The sequence below is a fragment of the Hibiscus syriacus genome, unplaced genomic scaffold (genome assembly GCF_006381635.1).
Source record: "Hibiscus syriacus cultivar Baekdansim isolate YM2019G1 unplaced genomic scaffold, ASM638163v2 tig00000340_pilon, whole genome shotgun sequence".
NCBI classification, from domain to species: domain Eukaryota; kingdom Viridiplantae; phylum Streptophyta; class Magnoliopsida; order Malvales; family Malvaceae; genus Hibiscus; species Hibiscus syriacus.
The window spans coordinates 1,606,174-1,625,927 of NW_024061783.1; the positions used below are offsets into that span (position 1 = coordinate 1,606,174).

A 19,754-nucleotide genomic window follows, 5' to 3' on the forward strand; every position below is an offset into this window, starting at 1 on the left:
AATTGTTATTATACTATATCACATTAGACGTATGATTCAATTTGTAAAGATGGAGTGCTCCGTTTGTAACTATTTTAATTGAGTGACTAAATTATAATATTTTGAAAGGAAACGAGTTGTTTGTAATTGAACTAATAATTGAATGACCTGGAGTGTATTTTACCCTTTTTTAAGTTCTTTTAATCATAAGAAAGCGAGAAATGGGTAGGAATCTTGATATTTTCTCAGCAAATATAAAATATGAATATGCTTTTGGAGGAATTAATGGCTTTCGTTTTGGAGCTATATGCTGCTGGTGGCAGTTGTCTAGTGGATTACTGGTTTGGTACTATTAAGTAGAGATGTTCATTAGAGAGCAAGAAATTAGAAGATAATTGTGGGGGCCAAAAAGAGTGTTGTTTTGGGTTTGTTCAAGTGATAAGTAGTTTAATATCGTTTAAGTAAGATATCGAGTTTGAGTCTTTGTGTATGCAGAAAATCCTTGCAGGGAGATTTACTCACTAAAATCAGGTGTGCGACACGGATCAATCCAGATTAGTCACGTCAAAGCTTTAGAACCGGGATGGTAAAAAAAAGAGAGTTGTTTTATGGTGATAATTTTGCCTTGTTGTAATGAACTTGTGTAATGATTGTAGCAAAAAAGGGGGAGGGAATTTTAATATCAACTTGGGGTTTACCTTCAAGGCAAAGGCAAAGGCAAATGTAGACATGTGAGAGTGTGGGGTGGGGGGCAATGGAGGACCAAAAGCTAAACTTCATTATATGTCAAATTGTCAAATGAATTTATGGATAATTTCCCATTTTTAGTTTGTGATCATGCATGCCTTTGTTCTTTTCATGCATACATTTGTAGCACCTAACCGGAATTTTTCAAAACCCTGAATTCTAAGGACAAATCTGTCGAAATTTCATGCATACATTAGGATAAATTACTCATTTAATACCTACACTATCAATTTCATAATGATTTAATACCTAAACTTTCAATTTTTTTAAAAATCATACCTAAAATTTAATTTTTATTTCATTTTAATATTCTATCGTTAAAAACTTTAGATTTTATTTCATTTTAGCATCTAATTCAAAATTTGACGTTAAGTTTTAAAAAAAATTAGAAGTGCTAAAACATATCAAAACCGATAATTTAAATACTAAATGCATTAAGTTTTTAGTAGTAAGGAGCTAAAATAAAATGAAAACCAAACACATTAGTATGATTTTTAAAATAAATTAAAGTTTAAGTATTAAGACGGACAAAAACTGATATAATTTAGGTATTACATGCATAATTTACCCCAAATATTAGGTGCACCGACAAAGCACGTTGCACTCCCAGTGTGAGGATGCAAGTTCGAGTCTTTAAGAATGATAATTACGAATCCCGAACATGGACCGTAAAATAGGACTGAAGAAAACAAAAATAAAAATGTTATTACGGGCAAAAGACCCCCTAAAACAGCAGAATCATATAACAGATAATGAACATGTACATGTTTAGGGGGGAAAAGGGACCCTGCAATGCAATCTGGAAATCAAAAGCTTCTTTTGTACTTAGTTTCCGACTCCATATGAATTTTTTTAGCTCATGCCACAAGCAGAACATCGTGTCATAAGCATCGCCATCGTCGAAGTCACGATTTCGAACCTCTGAAAGATTTACAAGGGTCTTCAACCACTCTTCGTGGAGAGATGAGAACTCTGATCTTTGTTCACTTGACCTAAAACTCTCCCCAACAGTTCTTTTCATTACTTGTGCAGCCTTATAGGCAGCTTCAACTACATTTTTCGGGATCCCGGCCATCATTGCAACTTGCATACCATAACTCTCCGGGCATGCTCCGTTAGTGAGCTGATATAGGAAAACAAGCTCTTGCTCGCCTTTAGATGTCGACTGAAAAGAGCAAGCCATGTGTTGCAGTGTAACATGTGGGTGAGATGCGAATTCCTTTGTCAGCGGATGGTAATGTGTTGCAAATAACAGCCGGCAATGAACCTTTTCGACAAGATGGCGGAACACCTAGATGAACATCAAAGTCATTTGAATGGGGTATGAGAGTTCAAGCTTCAGGATCAAGAACCGTAAAACAGTATATTAACACATTCTCAAAACAAAATGTTAAAACGTTCATTGCAAAGGAAACCCAGATCATTCTCGGTTCTGTTTCGCTAAGATTAAGTCTCTCAAGCTATCGAATGACATCATAAATGACATAGTGAAACTGTAAGTGCCTGCCTCTCACAAACATGATTCATATATCTAACTATATAGCAGATCTTGGAAGAAAAACAAAAGAAAGAAGTATACGGGCTAAAATCATGGCCGTGTCTACTGTCTAGGCATACATTAAGATGAGTTGAGGAAATGTCATTCTAAGAGTTGCATGATGGCATATTAATTTCTGTAATTTAGGTGGAAAGGTGAATGAGATAGATTATTAGAGTTCGAAATCTTACTGCATATGCAATCGCATATCCATCAAAAGTACTTGTTCCTCTACCCAGCTCATCAAGAAGAACAAGGGAATCTTGTGTAGCATTTTGAAGAACTGATGCTGTTTCCGAGCACTCCACAAGAAAGGTACCTACAAAACAAGGATGCACAATCAGACCGTATGTATAAAAATTAGACAAGTACACAGGCTATGCAACTCCGACTTCAATTTGGGAATTTGCAACACGCAGTACATTTAGATGGACTAAGAATATTCATTTGGAACAAGACACTGTTGGATCACAAGAAAGCCTATGAAGCTAGCAAACTGATGGTTTGTAAAACTTACTCTCGCCAGTCATTATTCGATCAGAAGAACCAAGCCTTGTAAAGATTGTATCCACAAGTGAGATAATGCATGTCTCAGAGGGAACAAAACTACCCAGCTGCGTGTAAAAAGATTAACGTGCATCATATATGAAACATTGAAGCAATTAACAAAGATAATGATCATCAGAAACCTGAGGAAGCAAGTGTCTAGTTACTGACAGCTCTTAGGGTCCAAGAGAAACAAACCTGGGCCAGTATAACAGCCAGACAAGTGGCACGTAAAAGAGTTGACTTTCCACCCATATTCGGTCCAGTCAATAGCAAAGCACGGGGATGACAGTCATTTACACCCTCACCAAGGAAAATGTTGTTTGGAACAGGTGGTACCTCACTCTTCCCAAGGGCAAATGGGTGCCAAAGTCCTGTAATTTTAAGCACTGGTCCTGTTTCTTGGTTTGAAGTCATGGTATTTGACGGGGGCAATACAACAGGCCTTGCCATGGTCCCAGATGATAAACTTGCAGTTACTGCAAAAGATCTTAGGACATCGATGCAGTTTAGGGCATGAATAACTTGAGACCATTGAGAAGCTTTTTCAATAAATAACTCGATCAGTATAGAAAGTGTTTCACCATCCGCATCTGTTATATCATGATTCTGGTAGAGAACATGTCAGTTATGTACCCAAAGAGAAAAAACAACTATCTTAAAGTCGTTGCTAAAATAAAATCTGATACTAGAAAGCAATCGGTTCCAACAAAATTAACATTCATACCAAATTTCAGCAAGCACTGTCTAAATTACACGCAAAAGAATGTCTTTTCCATCATTATGAACCCTATTATAACTAAGATCTAATTTGAATTTAGAACATAAAATGCAGATTTCTAGGACAAAATATCAATATATAACACAATAGGTACATGACCTAAGGCTTAGAGGGAAAATCCAGGAAATAGTTAAATCTAAATAGATATTTACAAAAGCTTACTACAAATAATTCTTCCTCATATTGATACAGAAAAAGAAAGCAGACCTGGTAATTTGGGAAGTCACTATCTATAGCTGCTTCAAATTGAGTAAGGAATTCATCAAGCCCGTTAGTACCACTTAGAATTGGAAGTTCAAAAACTTTTGATAATGGAGATTCCATATTTGTATCCTTCTGAAATAGCCTTAACAAGTCCATTCCAATCCCGAGACCTTTGACAAGTGTACCAAAAGCTTTTACCTGTCCCATAATAGGAACCATGAGTCATGATGTTTAGAAAGGAAGTGTCCCTGACTAAAAGAGCCCAATATCTTCCCTTATTTTTGCATGGAACCCATCAGTGAAACAAAACAAAAGAGCATAGATTGTTGTTGCAGAAAATATTGAGGAATGGCTATTTTAAGTCAACAATGCAATTGTAAAAATATTAACAGCAAAGGAGATCCTTTTCAAACTATGCAAGCATATGAGTGATATATATAGCATTTACTTTCCAATCTATTTTGACCTGACAGAGCTAAAGAAGTATAAAAAAGAAACATATACAGATGGAGGAGACTTGCCCGTTGTTTCAATACTTTTTTGCCTATCATGGGAAGAAGAAGAGAAGCCGATGATTGGACGCTAGCCTTAACACGTCCGAGTAACCTTTCCAAGTCGGGAAGTTTGCGAAGATACTGAGGAATGATTAACATAATTTCTATATGTGACTTAAGTTTTTCAACCACGTCTAGCCTGTTATTAATGCTACCAACATCTTTTAGTGGATGGCAAATCCAGCTCCTTAAAAGGCGTTTTCCAGATGAGGTCACACAGTTATCAAGATATTTATACAATGTACCTGAAAATAAAATAATTTTAAGGACTTAAAACTAAAAACTGTCAGCACAAATATTTCCAACCTAACAAGATTCACCACTTGCCTGAAGAACCACCATCAGCATTATTACTGAAAATCTCAAGATTTACTAGTGTCTGGCCATCAATTCTGAGGCAACCTTGGTAAACTTGGTAGGGTAAAACATCTCCACTCTGTAAAATGCTCTCCAGCTATATAAAATAGAATAAATTAGATATCTAATTTGTATACTTACATGCTCATATAAATGCTAGTCTGCAGGCTTACCATCAATCGTGACATATGACTGACCAATCCACCAAGAGCACACACTGCAATGTCATGGTGCACTATACCGTCAAAAGCTTTAATATATGAATTAGGTGACCCCTTTAAGTAACCATGCGACTGAATCATATTTCTAACTTCAGAAGCATCCAGAAAATCAGTAGGGTTTCCAGGACTCAGTTGAACTGCAGTAGATCCTGCAAGATAAACAAAAAATCAATATGCAGTTTGACTGACAGTGATTAACGTAGCTTCTTAGCATTTTAAGCTACCTAAATCTTCAAAAATAATCTAAATAAAAATGCAAAAAGAAAAGGCTGATTTTTGACAATTTTCAATTACACAGGTGCATATTGTCCAGAGAGTAGGAGACCTTTTAACTGTTATACTGCACATGGACATAAATTCATCTTCATCATTTTGAATTACTTTTTTCTTAAGTCGACCAAAGACATATAATAAAGTATCCAATAAGAAAGGGTAAATTACACCACACGTCTCTCAATTATTAGTAAGATTACAAATGGTCACTGAATTTCAAAAAGTTACAGGCAGGTCCTATTAATGATCGAAACAAAGAGGTCCCTTTGACGTGGACATGAACCTTTTAGTCACAATTGAGTGACTTGGTTGTTATAATCAAGAAATAGAGTGACCTGATTGTTACAATCGATAAATGGAGTAACCTGTTTGTCACTGAAATTTAGTGACAATTACACATTTAACGACAGAGTGACCTGGTTGTTACAATCGATGATTAAAATAACCTGTTTGTAACTTCTTGGAATTCAGTGTCTCATTTTTAATCTTAGTAATAATTGACATATGCTGTAATTTACCCAATAAGAAAACAGAAGATGTAACTGTTGTCACTTGTCATATACAAGAATATCATTTCTGCCTTATGCAAACTCTTGTAGTGATAGAAAGTACTCAAATAAAGCTAGACATACACATACACATATAGAGAGGTCATGTTCATTCTGCAGATGGAGAAGTTCATAAAATGCTTACCGCTAAATGAGTATTTCTTGAGTGCTTTATGAGCTTCTCTGGACAGCCCTGAAATACTTGAACATACACTTCTAATTAAGTGGCAAGACTTTTATAAAACTAGCATTCAAAAGAAGAAAAATTGAAAGAAAATGACAAAGTTTACCTCTTCTTTCATATATGACTTCCTTAGGGGACACCTAAATCAGACTCCAACCAGTACATTAGAGCTTAAATTTCAAACAAACAAAAAAAAACATCACAAGAAAATACAAGAACTTACCTGCATCAAGAGAGCTCCCAGAGCAGAACAGGTAGCATCATCACTGATGGAGCCAACCCAAAATTTTAGAGCAGCACAATCAACAAAGGCAAACCCATATGCAGTTGAACCATTCTCAACCCCATAGTTTTCCTAAGTAAAAGAAAAAAGTATGCAATCATTATATATTCCAATAAATATTCAAATTACAAATAGAAAAGTTATGAACTTTAAAATGGAAAATAAACTGCAATAACTTGTACCTGAGAGCTTTGAAGAGGCAAAAAAAATGCACACTATGAAAACAACTACCAGATTAACTCACACTGAAAAGGAAGAAGCATGCGTGCTTACATAAATATTTAGACATTATGCATATACTTGAGTTTGACACCCTGACCATTCCCCCTACCTAACTCATTAAGGAAGAAAGGAACAGGCAAAAAGAGAAAGAAAATATAACTTCAAGGTTAAAAAAAGGAGAACAAAATAATATTGAAGCTTCAAGAAAACAGCACAAAATTTGACAACAAAATTATAGCATGGACTAGCCATATGTTCATCCAACAGATTCCATACTCCCAATTCATGTCTAAAATAAAAGGAAAAAAGTAAATAAAAAGAGATAAAGGATTTTAGAGATGAACTAGATACATTCAATCAGCAGATACTGAAAACCCAGTTATTTAAATGCATAAATATGTGCATAACCAACCTCCTTAATAGCAAGTAGATGAACAGAATCGGGTCCAATGTTACCATCAACTGTTGTTGATGGGGTGATCACTTCAACTAATTTTCTCCGAATGACCTGAAATAATTCAGTGCTATTAGTCAAACTATTAAGACAAACTATTGAGCACAGCCATGGTCTCACATTAAATACACAAGCATTTTCTGAAGTGCAATATCAAGGCACATAAAGGATAGCATACCAAAGAGTAGAAAAATAATAACAATAATGCTATAAAAAATAGATTTAAAGTTGCATCTCCAAACATGCAACATGAAAAACTTACAGAATTTGCACCCCTAGCTTTTGCTTGCTCAGATGTCTCTAACTGCTCCACACGTCCCACTTTGTATCTTCAAAAAGAACAGAAAATGTGAATCACAATATGCTAAATAAAGGAAAGAGGCGCCATCAAGAATTCAAAATTCCACTGTCTAAAAGATGACCAAGGGCATGGATCATTATTCCTCTTTTGCGCTTTCTACCATCAAATATTTTATTATAAAGGATTCTAAGACATAGTATACACAGACGAGGATGAAGACAACCACAAATCTCCTCAGCATTCTTACCCACGAGCAACCAGCTTATGAACAGCATCATCGATTCCACTTTCTGATATACCAACCTGAATATAGAGAAAGATATTATGACTATAGCATCTACACCACCACTGTGTTGAAAGGCCATATATAGAGATAATGTTCTGAATCCAGATAGATCATTACAAGAATGAAAACTAGATAACAAGTCACCTGGCGGCATTTGCCCACTCCGCTTATTGTCATCTTCCAATCAAGCTCATTGTGGCCAATTTCAGCATCTATCTCATAGAGCTCATAGAATTTCCCCTTTTATAGAAAATTATATTGTTGGATTAGGTAACCATGACAACAGAAAATAAACACAAAATTCATATCATGCTTAACTTAAACCAATTTATAGATGCAGAAAGGAAGGTATCCATAAGAGACCAAGAATGTGGTGCAACAATAATTTACCACTTTAAAGAAGATAACAACATCCATATATTGACATTTGACACTCCAATATTGTTTTTGAGATGCTGACATTGTCTTGAGAACATCAGGAGGTATATAAAGAGTCTTCTTGTCATAAAGGGGATCACAAGGCCTTCTTCCATTTGCATCCTTGATGCAAGAAGAATCAAGCCATCCAAATTTGCTAGCAACATCAGTACCATTCTGATTATTACTGTTCCGAACAATAGATTCCTGGAGAAGCTTTACTCTTTTACTGGAGTCTAATAAAGAACTATCCTTTTTATCCGCACTATTAGCATCCTTGATGCAAGAAGGATCAAGCCATCCAAATTTCCTAGCAGCATCAGTATCATTCCTATGATTATTGTTCCCGACAATAGATTCCTGGATAAGCTTTACTCTTTTACCGGAATCTAATACAGAACTATCCTTCTTATCCCCAAACTTAGGGAAATAATCTTGAATCCGCTTCAAACGAGAAACACCAGGTTTTGTAGCAGGTGTTTCTGGCCTGAGATCATCACCATCCTCAACATTTATAACATTGGTCTTTTCTGTTGGTTGAGAGGTTAACCCCACTTTAGGCAATTCTTCTACATTCGAACAATCGACACCTGCATGGTTCCTGCAAATTAAACCCGAATTATTGACAGGTTTTACTTCTTTCATAGTTAGAAATTCGAATTTAATTTTATGAAGTTGATAAAACTATATGGGAATTCCAGTTTATGTTATCCTTCCACATTTCTCAGAAATATAAAAGATTTGTGTATTTTTTTTTCTAAAATCAAACAGAAGTTCCATATGCGGCTGATTATCAAACCCTAGCGGTACGTCCAAATAGTTATTGTTTTGAAAAAAAAATTAATGATTTAATTTATACGTCCAAAATTACCTCCGACTTCCTTTTCCTTGGTCTTCAACCTTCACAAACTTGTGCATGATACTAGAAAACAGGGAAGAAGAGCCACTACCACCAACATTCGTTGCGAAGTTCTCCGGAAACACCTTGCGAGTCTCCTTCTCCGGCGGAGTATCAGTTCCAGTGACTTCTACAGACGAGCCACAAACGTCGCCATTCTGGTTCTGAGTTGAAGGAAACTGAGAAGCTCCTCGGCATTTTAGCTCTCCGACGGCGACGTTTTGGCCCGCCGACGAAGGCTTTTGCGAGGACGAGAATATCGGTTTTTGGCGCTGCATTTTCAGATCGATAGGCAGAGAGCGAGAAGGCACGGTGATAGCGGTGAAAAAAGCAGGTTAAGAAGCAATTTTTTTTGGCGCCAAGTTTCGCCCCTCGGGAACTCCAAAATGACAATTTATACTGGTTGTGGAAGAAGATATATGGAACGTCAGATTTTCTCGAAAATGATCTGAGGCGTCCGATCCATATTCGTTTTTCACCCTAGCGACAGCACTATACTTTGACCCACGTTTAACAAATGAAAGGCTGCCACGTCTCCTTGCCGAACAGGTATTTCTCCTTTGGTCACATTTTATACAAATATGCGTATTTATTGGATTTAACTTTTATACTCTAATCTAATCACTTCCGATTTTATTTGGGTTAATTTTTAGGAAGTCCTCAAGCTATGATACCTAACCTAAAATACTCCCTAAATTTTAATACATACTGTAACAATTTTCAAACTATGACCTCATTTATTTTACATTCGTTACAAAATTATTAATATCATCCCATAATAATAACATTATATTTTTTACATATAGAAATTTATAATTTGATTTTGGTTCAGAAAAAATTAAAATTTATAGAAATCACCTTGCTAAAGCATATTACTATCTCCAGGTTAGATCATTTTGCTCATTCATGTTAGTTTACCGTTGAGGACTAAGGACGCATGCCTGACAGCCCTAGCAACTCTCCACACTTCATGCTGCACCAAATCCCATGACTCGGAAGTGTTTAGATTCTTTGCAGTTTCAATTGCATCATCTATGCCTGGGAAGGTCGTAGACCCATAATCATCGTGCCTTGACGGTGCATAAATCTGCATGTTCGTGAGTAATATTTGTTTAAAATTCTTTATATCTATTGACAACGATTAGATATCTAAAACATACAACTACTCAAATTCGAGATTTCTTTAAAGAAATATTTTCTTTTAATACACAAATGGTTCACCAACTATATAATATCGCTTTATTGAATCATTTGATTATTTAAAGTTACAAAATGATCACTAGTCTATTTATCGTGTTCCGTACTCATCATTTTTCGTTAAAAAAATTAATGGTAGTTTGAGTTAGACGTTAACTTGTTGATTGAGATATGATAGTCGTTTGAGATTCTAGGTTCATATTATATCATATCTCAATCAGCAGGTTAATACGCGACTCGAATTGCCATCAATTTTAAAAGAAAAGTACGAGTTTAGAACACAATGAATAGTTGAATGATCATTTTATAACTTTTAATAGTCGGAAACTTAAAAAAACAACATCCTATAGTCAGAGAATTATTTTGTAACTTTTAATAGTAGGACTAAATAATAATATCATATAGTCAAAGGATAATTTATGTATTTTACCCTTTTTTATTACTGAAACTACTTGATAAATTTTAATAGATGTGATATCAAATACAATAAAAGGACATGATATTTAACATGACTATGTAATGAGTTGAACACAAAACCTTATTAAAGTAAAAGGATCTTGTTTTATTTATATGCATGAACCTAGTAGGGAACAATTAGGGTGACCGACTCCTTATAAATTTAAAATTACTATAAATTTTAAAAAAATTAAATTTTATTTATGTATTTTTAGTTGAAAATTTATTTTTTATCCCTAAAATTTTATAAGTTTAAATTCACATTTTCTAAAATCTAAAATTTTATAAATTTAAATTCACATCTTTAACATAAAATTTCTACGTTGATCCTGATCACATGATATCATGTAAGTTGCTCAAGTGAAAGAAATTAAGAAAATAAGTTACCAAGTGTTTGTGCCATGGCACTCTAAGAAGTCCATCACGGTCTGTAAATGCACGTTCTGCCATCATTAGTCTGTCATTTAGTTCTCGTACTTTGTTACGGTCATTTCTCCACATTGATGTCCAACCTTTAGCTTCTTTTATTTCCTAGACAATAGTATTATCCTTAATTTATGTTAAAATAAATTATATATTTAATACATAAACTATTAATTTTAATATATTTTAATAACTAAACTTTTAATTTTTTAAAATTTTACATAAAATTTAATCTTTATTTCATTTTAGTACTCCATTCAAAGTTTAATATTAAATTTTGAAAAAATTGAAAGTTTAAGTACTAAAACAGACCAAAACTGATAATTTACGTACTAAACGCGCTATGTTTTTGAAGGCGGAGTACTAAAATAAACAAAAAACTAAATGTTTGACATGATTTTAAAAATTTGAAAGTTTAAATATTAAAATGGACTAAAACTGATAGTTTATGTACTAAATATATAGTTTACCTACTTTATTTATGCATTTTCAGAATTGATTATGGAAACTAGTGTTACCTTTTTCTGGTCATTTATCGTGCTGGCTGCTTTTGCTATCTCCTCAATAGACTCGAACAATGGAGAAAAGGTTATGCCTTTATCTGAAACCTCTTTTTCCAGGTCTTCTGCAAGCTTCTGTTTTCATGGATTTCGTTGCATTACATTAAGCCTTTTTGGTTAGACACGACAGACAAATGTCCCTAACGTTAAATTAAGCCTTTATATAGATGAAAACCATTAATCAACCAGCGTTCAAAGTTCTAAAATAAGGACTTTTGCCCTAAAATGAATATTAATGACAAAAATACTCAAAAATAAGGGTTTTATAAATAAACGTTGAAAGTCAAAATACTCCGAAAAAATATTAGAGATCATTGGTTGTGTCTAAAATGAAATTTTATTTGTGTCCATCCGATACGAAAATTTTATTTTATTAATGCATGTGTTTCCATTCTAGAAAAGGTTTTGTGAATCCACGGCTGACGGTGAGCGCTAAATATATGTCTGCCATGCTATATTGGAGTGTGCACATAGTCATTTATTTCCTAAAGGTTACCTTACCTGGATTTCAAATGCATAGGAATGATAATTAAAAGGCAAGAATTCCTCATCTGCCAGCCGAAGAGCTACTAAACCCCAAACACTTGCCACTGTTTTTGTAAAGAAAAAAAAGGACTCATCTGTAAACTGAATTTCTCATATGAATTGTTTGACTGAAGCTAAAGTAATTTTACACACTATCTATCGTATATTCATATTTATCAAGGTGCGTATTGGTATGTTGATTTTTAATGAGCCATGATGAGGGGAAAAAACCTTAGATGCTACCATTTGTTCAAGGATGTCTAATTATGAGACGCTGTTATGTACCTGCAACGTTTCTACGAAACAAGGGGTCACCAAATTTTTCCATCCATGTGTAGTCATCGTACATTGAATGATATACAGGGTATCCTGTATGAACAAAACTACTCTTCATTAGTCGAAAACTGGAAAAACTCTATACTATCATGTGTTTACTCATTACCTGTTCCGAAGCGTATGTCCGCAGCTGGAACACCTATATGTTGAAGAAAAGCTGCATAATCGGAACCTGTTCCTCCTAATCGCCCGATCTTCGCAGTTTATGTGCAGGATAATAAATATGTTATCTTGATGTAGACATTGAACCATACAAAAATACAAGTTCTTTTGTATCATTTAGTTTTATAATGCTCACCAAAGGAGAGGAACTTGACCGAACCCATTGTTCGTAGATTGTTTGTGATGAGTTATCTGGGTCTTGAACCTTGGAAAATCAAATAGAAGAACGGTTTTGTCAAGGGAGACTTGGCTACTATTTGATGCTGCCTTGTTGGTTTGATTTAGGACTTTACACATACCTGTTGAGCAGCTTGTTTGAGCAGATCATCGAGCTGTGGAGTAGCAGAAGCATGGAATCCTGCTCCTGTTACTGCACAGTCGACGTTTATGTAGGCGACTGCCCTCGAAGCGAGCAATTCTCTGTTTTCTTCTGCCCATTCTGTTGATCCTATCAAGCCATACTCCTCGGCATCCCAGTTGCACAAAATGATTGTCCGTCTTGGTTTCCAGCCTTTTCTTTGCAGCTTCCAGAGTCTTTGTGCAACCTACATTGGGGAAATTCAGCTGAAATGAATCTGCTTTTAGCTTTGAAAGGTGCAAGTGCAGGATGAAATTGTGTTAATATTATGAAGACCTCTAGAAGTGCCGCAGTACCACTGTTGGGATCAACAGCTCCAAATGTCCATGCATCACGGTGATTTCCCAGGATGACGAACCTGAGAATAGTTACAATAAGAACAGGGGAAATCATTACTAAACAAGTAAGTTCTCTTAATTGTTCTCAACTGTTTCCCAGTTATGTTATTTGTTCATAAATTATCAAAACTCCCTTAATAAAGATCTCAAAAGACTATTCCCTATGATTAGAGCCTCTAGAAGTTTTCTAGAGACATCATATCATCTTCAGAATCATCCTTCATGGGGATTGATCTACAGAGTTCACACCCTTTTAATGTGACCTTTAACGGAGTTAAAATTGATAGTTAACAATCGATCTATTAACAGGCATAATGACTTTAGACATGATATCAACCATCCTATAATCGATCACTATCGATTACGATTCTTCATTTAAATTAGATAAATTGGAACGAATGAACCGCCAACGTAAAACAGTTGTCCCATCAACACTAACCGTAATGTTTGCTTAGTTGCTTAGTTGATTGCTATTTCCATTGATTATGAGGTTGATGTCTAATTCTTCCTGTGATTTCCATTGATGTTCCTGAACTACTTACCTATCAGGCTCTTCCTCTCCTTCAATAACACCAATGACATTCTCAATCGTTGCAATGATTTGCTTTCCCTGAAAATCTCATTCATATATACCAAACCATTATTTCGGCAGGTTGAAAGTTATCTTAATGTTCCGGTGACCATCGGAATCGAAGTTCAGAGATGCTAGATTCGACACTTACTTTGTAATCGAGATCGACAACTCCCGGTCCTGGTCCAACTCTGTAAGTCGGTGAATCTTTGCTTCCCTGCCAATCATCTTTTGCAATTTGTCCACCAATTGACCTCAAGATCGTTTCACCATCGGCGCCGGATATCGGCAACGAAGGTATTAAAGGAACATCCCCACTGCTCTCCACCGCCTCAACTGACATCCTCTCGCACCCTTCGGTGCTAGCCCATCCAGGCGTAGTAGGATCACCGGAGCCGTTATAGACTGACCCCACCTGAACCCCACTCGGCGGCATCCATTTGTCGTCCGGAAACCACTTCGCACCGGCGCCGCCGTAATCTTTCCTATCCGTATACACAAGTGCCCCAACAGCACCAGCATCAAAAGCGTTCATCACAATGTCTCCTCTATAAATCTCTCCATATCTAGCCAAAACAACAGTACCCGTAACGTTCACTCCCATTTCTTTCAACGTCTCGTAGTCCTCCACCCGCCCATAGTTCGCATAAACCAACCGTCCGGTCACCGAACCGGACTTGGCGTACGCGTGGAAAGTAGGCAGCACTTCACGAGCCACATCCGCATAGGGATCACCCTCGTATATTTCCTGCTTCAGATCAAAAATTACAGGCAGCTCCGAAGGAGTAGGTGTGAGGGTCAACGAGCGTGAATCCGGGTAGGAAAGTAAAACTTCATAGGAGACTACGTGTGCCTCCATGTTGCAGGCTGACAGCGTGGAAAGAACATAGGATGCAGCCTCGGCGTTGGCTTCGGAGCCGGCAACATGCGGGCGGCGCGTGAGGGTATAGAGATGGCGGGATATGGAGATATTATCACACAGTGAGTTTGATATAAACAGCGAGTGATAATATGATTTTGGAGGAGGAGAGAAGAGGAGAACAAAGAAAGAAGCAGCAGCAATGGCTAAGAACGTGGCGGCGGTTGTCGTCAACATGGAAAAGATTAATCAGTCTTTGTTTTTGACTTGTGGGGTTGTGTATTTTGTTTTGCTGTAATGGGGTTTGGGGAATAAAACAGAGGACCGTAGTCGGTGGATGTGTAGATAATGATCGGGTGAACAAATTTTACATATTTTATGCTTTGTTAACCGAGGATGATGATTCTTAACCTTGTTTTGTTTGTTTATTAAAAGGGTAAACTATATATTTAGTACCTAAACTATAAGTTTTGGTCTGTATTAGTGTCTAAACTTTTAATTTTCTCAAAATCACACTTAATGCTTAGTTTTTGTTTCATTTTAGTACCTAATTGTTAAAATTTAATGCGTTTAATACCTAAACTCTTAGTTTTGATTCGTTTCAGTACCTAAACTTTTAATTTTTTAAAATTTAACGTTAAAGAGAGTACTAAAATAAAACAAAAACTAAACTTTAAGTATAATTTTGAAATAATTGAAAGTTTATATACTAAAACGTATTAAAATTGATAGTTTAAATACTAAATACGTAGTTTACCCTAAAGTATATTGATGATATGAGCCCAACAAATACTGACAATGTTCCCCCATACCCAAAACGTTTGGGCCTCATATCCATAATTCGACCACCATCTCTGCCTATATATTTGGAAAATTTTGAAGGCGGCAACGCGAGAATGGAAGGACCTGACCCAAAGAAGAGGAAAATCCATAGGCCACCGCCTCGCAGGTAATGTTCTTTATTCACCTTTCTGCTATGGCTTCTTTGTTTTCATTTTACATTTCTTTGGCTTACGAAAGATTGTACTCATCTTAGTTGCTTGTTGCTTAGCTCGCTTGTAGTTTTTTTGTTGGAAAGTATTCTGCAATTGTGTTTTTCTGAATTGCAAGTTGTCTTCTTGCGGATTGAACTTTGGGTTATTTTGGTGAAGGATGGGGATAGGGTCCGGATTGAGCTTTCAACAATTGTTTTATGTTTGGGAATTGATTCGTTGTGCATAAGATAAGATGATAATGGATGGAAATTTTGGATATTGGGATTGCAAAACTAGGGTTTTGGATGAAATTGTTGATGCTATATTGGGAACTTAAAATTTGGAAATCCGATTACGACCCCTTTTTCAGTACATTTTCTGTTATCGATTGAACTCCCTGAAATGTATGTTTATGATTTTGTGTTCACATTCCTTTCAAGACATAGTTATAAAGATTTGGCTCCTATCATGTAATGAATTCAGAAGTGGTACAGAACATATCCAAGCCTATGCTCTAACATCGTGTCGAGCATCTGACTAATCGGTAATATGTGGAAATGTCTATCTCGAATGTAAAACCACAAACAGTCCGAAATGTAACCGGTTTATCAAAAACTTAAATTCTTTCCCAGTTTGTTGTTGCATATGTTGTTTCCTTCTATTTTGTTGTTATCTTCGTGAGCTGCAATTCGAGGAAACTGAACAAATAATCAGACCTTGTTTGTCTCTTCTTTTAATAGGACCGCCCCTTCCCCTGCTTCAACGGCGTCCAGGGATGCAAATTCGACTAGTAGTTTGAGGGTAAAATATTTTTTTCTTTCTTCTATTCTCGTGGCATTTCGATATTCTACATTGTAAAACCTTATTTAGCTGTTTAAGTTATAGTGTAACTGTCTGCTTAGGTTCCAGGGGTGCAAACAACTGATATCGCTAGTTTCAGAGTCCAGCAAGACAAGAACTTCGCAGTAGCTCAAGCACAACAAGACGGCAGCACCGGAAATTATAAGAAATTTGATTCATGGTATGGGAATTTTCTGGTGCCGGTTGTTCCTTCACGGACAGAACTTAACGGATAAGTACTTCTTGGATAAGATCTTTCTCCAGCTGCTGGTCCTAGCTTATAATCATGGATTGAGGTATGGCTAGCCTTATCATATGGATTGTGTGTTGATGTCGACTACGAATGTATCTGTTAAGTTTAGGGTCTTGTATATAATAAGTGAGTAACAAACCTTAACGTTATCGAAGGAGTCGGTCCCTAATTGATACGAATAACCATAATGTTGTTGGATGCACTCATAGCTAATGCTTGAACGAGATAATTTTTATTCCTTTTAATGAGTGAAGAATCGCTCTTAGAAGCTAGCTTAGCAGGTTGAGGTTCAAGCCCAACAGTTGGGGCAAAGCCATTGAATGAAGCACTAGGCCCGCTAGAAAATCTACAAAGGTGCTTTTTACATATTCAGCAGAGCACAATAGAACTCATTAAACGATTTTAGTGATAAAAAGAAACTTAATTCTTGTTAGAGATCTAGAACTCGAACAGTTGAGTATACATGATATGTACATTATTAACGAGTAAGGTTATTAAGGTACCACTTTGATTGTTAATGATATGGTTAAGAAATTAATAAATTAATAATCAAATTAAAATCACCTTTTAACAATCACCATCGTCCAGCATGGATCGGTCCCCTTGTAAATTGACCCCTTTTATATTCCCAAAATTCATTATCATTAGCTACCTCAGATTGGTCCCTCTTGTTCCCAAAACTCATTATGAAATAATTTGAACTCATTACCCCCGTCTCTTCATTTCATTACGAGAATACCATGCATGTATTGATAATTTAGACTGATCAGCGCTGTATTGGTCCCTCTGGTTTTCGAGATGAGTCTTTTGGTGGAAATTTTTTACGTACAGAAGGTTTCAAATTCGAACCTATTCAATCGTTATTAAACTGTTTACCACTTAGAAACCTATTCAATTGTTATTAAACTGTTTACCACTTAGATTAATCCTATTGATGAAATAAGAAATATTAAACTAAAAGTAAAATGAGTAAATAAAGTTAATTTTGATTGAAAGAGAAAAGGGTCGGGGCGCACATGGGAGTGAGGGGACAGAGGCAGAGAAGACAAAGGCATGTTATGTTCTTGCAAGCAGCTGGTGCCGGGCAGCGTCCATGTGGGAATGAAAACAACGTCGACATCTCAAAACCAAAATCCATATTATTTTGCTTGGCCAGCTTAACCTTTCTTGCAATAAACGGTTTAAATCAGGGATAGATCGAAAAAACGACTCGGAGAGAATGAAATCGATCTAGAAAGTAGAGTTCTATCTTCATGTCATATTACTGTTAAAATTATCGTTCTTTAGCATCTTCTTCGACCACTTCAAATACTGACGAAATCGTCTCATTATTTTCTTAGCCTATTAATTTGGATTTTCTGAAGATCTCTTAAACTTACAAAATTTATCCAAAACTTAAAAAAAATGATTGTTGACATGTAAATATTATATTAATTAAGAGCTTTTAATCATTTATTCTGAAAATTGTGTACATATAATTTTTGAATTTTATTTAACAAAATTATGTTATACGCCTATATATTTAGGTTTTTAGGATATTGTCAGCTAATTTGATTGGATAATCATATTAATAGTTTGTCGAATGTAATAATAATCTAAAAATATTTTAATTACTAATGTATTTATATGGTATAGTAATTAATTTCGATTGGCGTTATATAACTAATAATTATAATTCTAATTAAATTTGATTTTATCTATAATTAATTAAAAGTTAACGTCAGCGAAACTGCTATACTAATGCTCTTATATTAAATCTCAATTAATTTAATGATTTTGAAAATCTTCATTTACCCAATAAGATTATCTTAAAATATAATTAATTGTTAATTTAATGATTTCAAAACCCGAAAATACCAGAAAAATAAAATACCATGTCGTTTAGCGACGACGAAAGGGGAAGATTCGGACAATTGGATCCTAAACGCAGCATCTTCCTCATCCTTTTCGTTATTTTTCAAATTTAATAATAATAATAATAATAAAAGAAACGAATGGGGGCAGGTGCCAGCTAACACGAGGGGTCCTAACCTGTAACCAGCTACTATCAGATTTTATTTTAGGATAAACTACTTGAGATATCATTAAGTTTGTGTATTTATATCGATTTTGTCATTTAATTTTAAATTGTTACGATTTTAACATTGAATTTTGATCTTAACCTCAATTATGATATTACATTATTAATATATTAACGATGATATGATAATTTGATGCTGACGTGACACTGATTTGAAAAAAAATAGTTTTTTGCTTCATTAATGTTAAGGTTTTCCGTTCATTTTTAGTCACCGTTAAAAATTGTCAATCTCCATCATATTTTGTGATCATTTTAGGCACTAATGATATCGCCTTATCGTCCTCTAATATTTTATTGATTTTAATTTTTATTAAATCTCCTTAAAACTCATGAAATTAAATAAAAAATTATTTTTTTAAGTTTTAAGGTTTTTTCCGACATGAGGAATTTGTTAAAATTTCAAAAGTGAAAAATATTATTTTGAGAAGACAAGCAACATATCTCAAAATTAACATCGTCATATCATTATTAAAGAAAATTAGAGTGTTAACACAACGAACATTTAGATATTTTTATCGATTTTGTGTGAGTTTCGTAAAAAATTAATATAAGAAAAAAAAATGAAATGAAAATATTTTGGTACCAATCTTGTTACGAATGTTTTGAAATATTTTTAACGTTTAATGATAAAATTAAAATACAAATTAAAAGGTATATATCCTCTAGGATAAAGCCGTTTTGAATAACATTAAAGATACACGAAAAACATCGTTTTGACCACGTCATCATATTGACGAGGTTATCGTTCACGATATCGTGCCATTTTCAAATTAAAAATCTAATGATATAATCAAAGATAAAACTAAAATTCAATGATAAAATCGATGAACACTAAAATTCAAGGGTATATGGAGTAGTTTACCCTTATTTTTTCCTCTTATTTTCGTTTAATTTGTCAATAACGAAACCCATCTAACGGTCTCTCCCTCTCCCTCTTCATTTTTTTAATCTTTTATACAATAATGCCTATTTTATTTAAAAATATATATATAAAAATCGTTATTTTTCTTTTTGATTCTTAAAACACAAA

General features: G+C 34.9%; 2 protein-coding genes across 2 annotated transcripts; both read right to left on the bottom strand.

Moving 5' to 3' along the window:
- Window positions 1–1,313: 1,313 nt before the first annotated feature.
- LOC120201737 (DNA mismatch repair protein MSH7-like) lies at window positions 1,314–9,250 on the bottom strand. The gene is made up of 17 exons (XM_039202288.1): window positions 8,766–9,250; window positions 7,868–8,495; window positions 7,622–7,717; window positions 7,439–7,494; window positions 7,153–7,219; window positions 6,849–6,944; window positions 6,155–6,286; window positions 6,038–6,071; window positions 5,893–5,940; window positions 4,879–5,075; window positions 4,676–4,802; window positions 4,316–4,593; window positions 3,798–3,992; window positions 3,008–3,418; window positions 2,781–2,877; window positions 2,455–2,582; window positions 1,314–2,017 (listed from the first exon to the last, which is right to left on the bottom strand). Exons 1-17 carry the CDS (start codon window positions 9,068–9,070, stop codon window positions 1,451–1,453), a joined length of 3,462 nt encoding a protein of 1,153 aa, XP_039058219.1. The 5' UTR covers window positions 9,071–9,250; the 3' UTR covers window positions 1,314–1,450.
- Window positions 9,251–9,636: 386 nt separating this feature from the next.
- LOC120201749 (probable glutamate carboxypeptidase LAMP1) lies at window positions 9,637–14,871 on the bottom strand. Its single transcript, XM_039202291.1, has 11 exons — window positions 13,870–14,871; window positions 13,690–13,757; window positions 13,086–13,167; window positions 12,751–12,996; window positions 12,588–12,656; window positions 12,396–12,483; window positions 12,239–12,322; window positions 11,930–12,018; window positions 11,387–11,503; window positions 10,833–10,976; window positions 9,637–9,879 (listed from the first exon to the last, which is right to left on the bottom strand). The coding sequence occupies exons 1-11, from the start codon at window positions 14,812–14,814 to the stop codon at window positions 9,697–9,699; spliced, it is 2,115 nt and encodes a 704-aa protein (XP_039058222.1). The 5' UTR covers window positions 14,815–14,871; the 3' UTR covers window positions 9,637–9,696.
- Window positions 14,872–19,754: the final 4,883 nt, after the last annotated feature.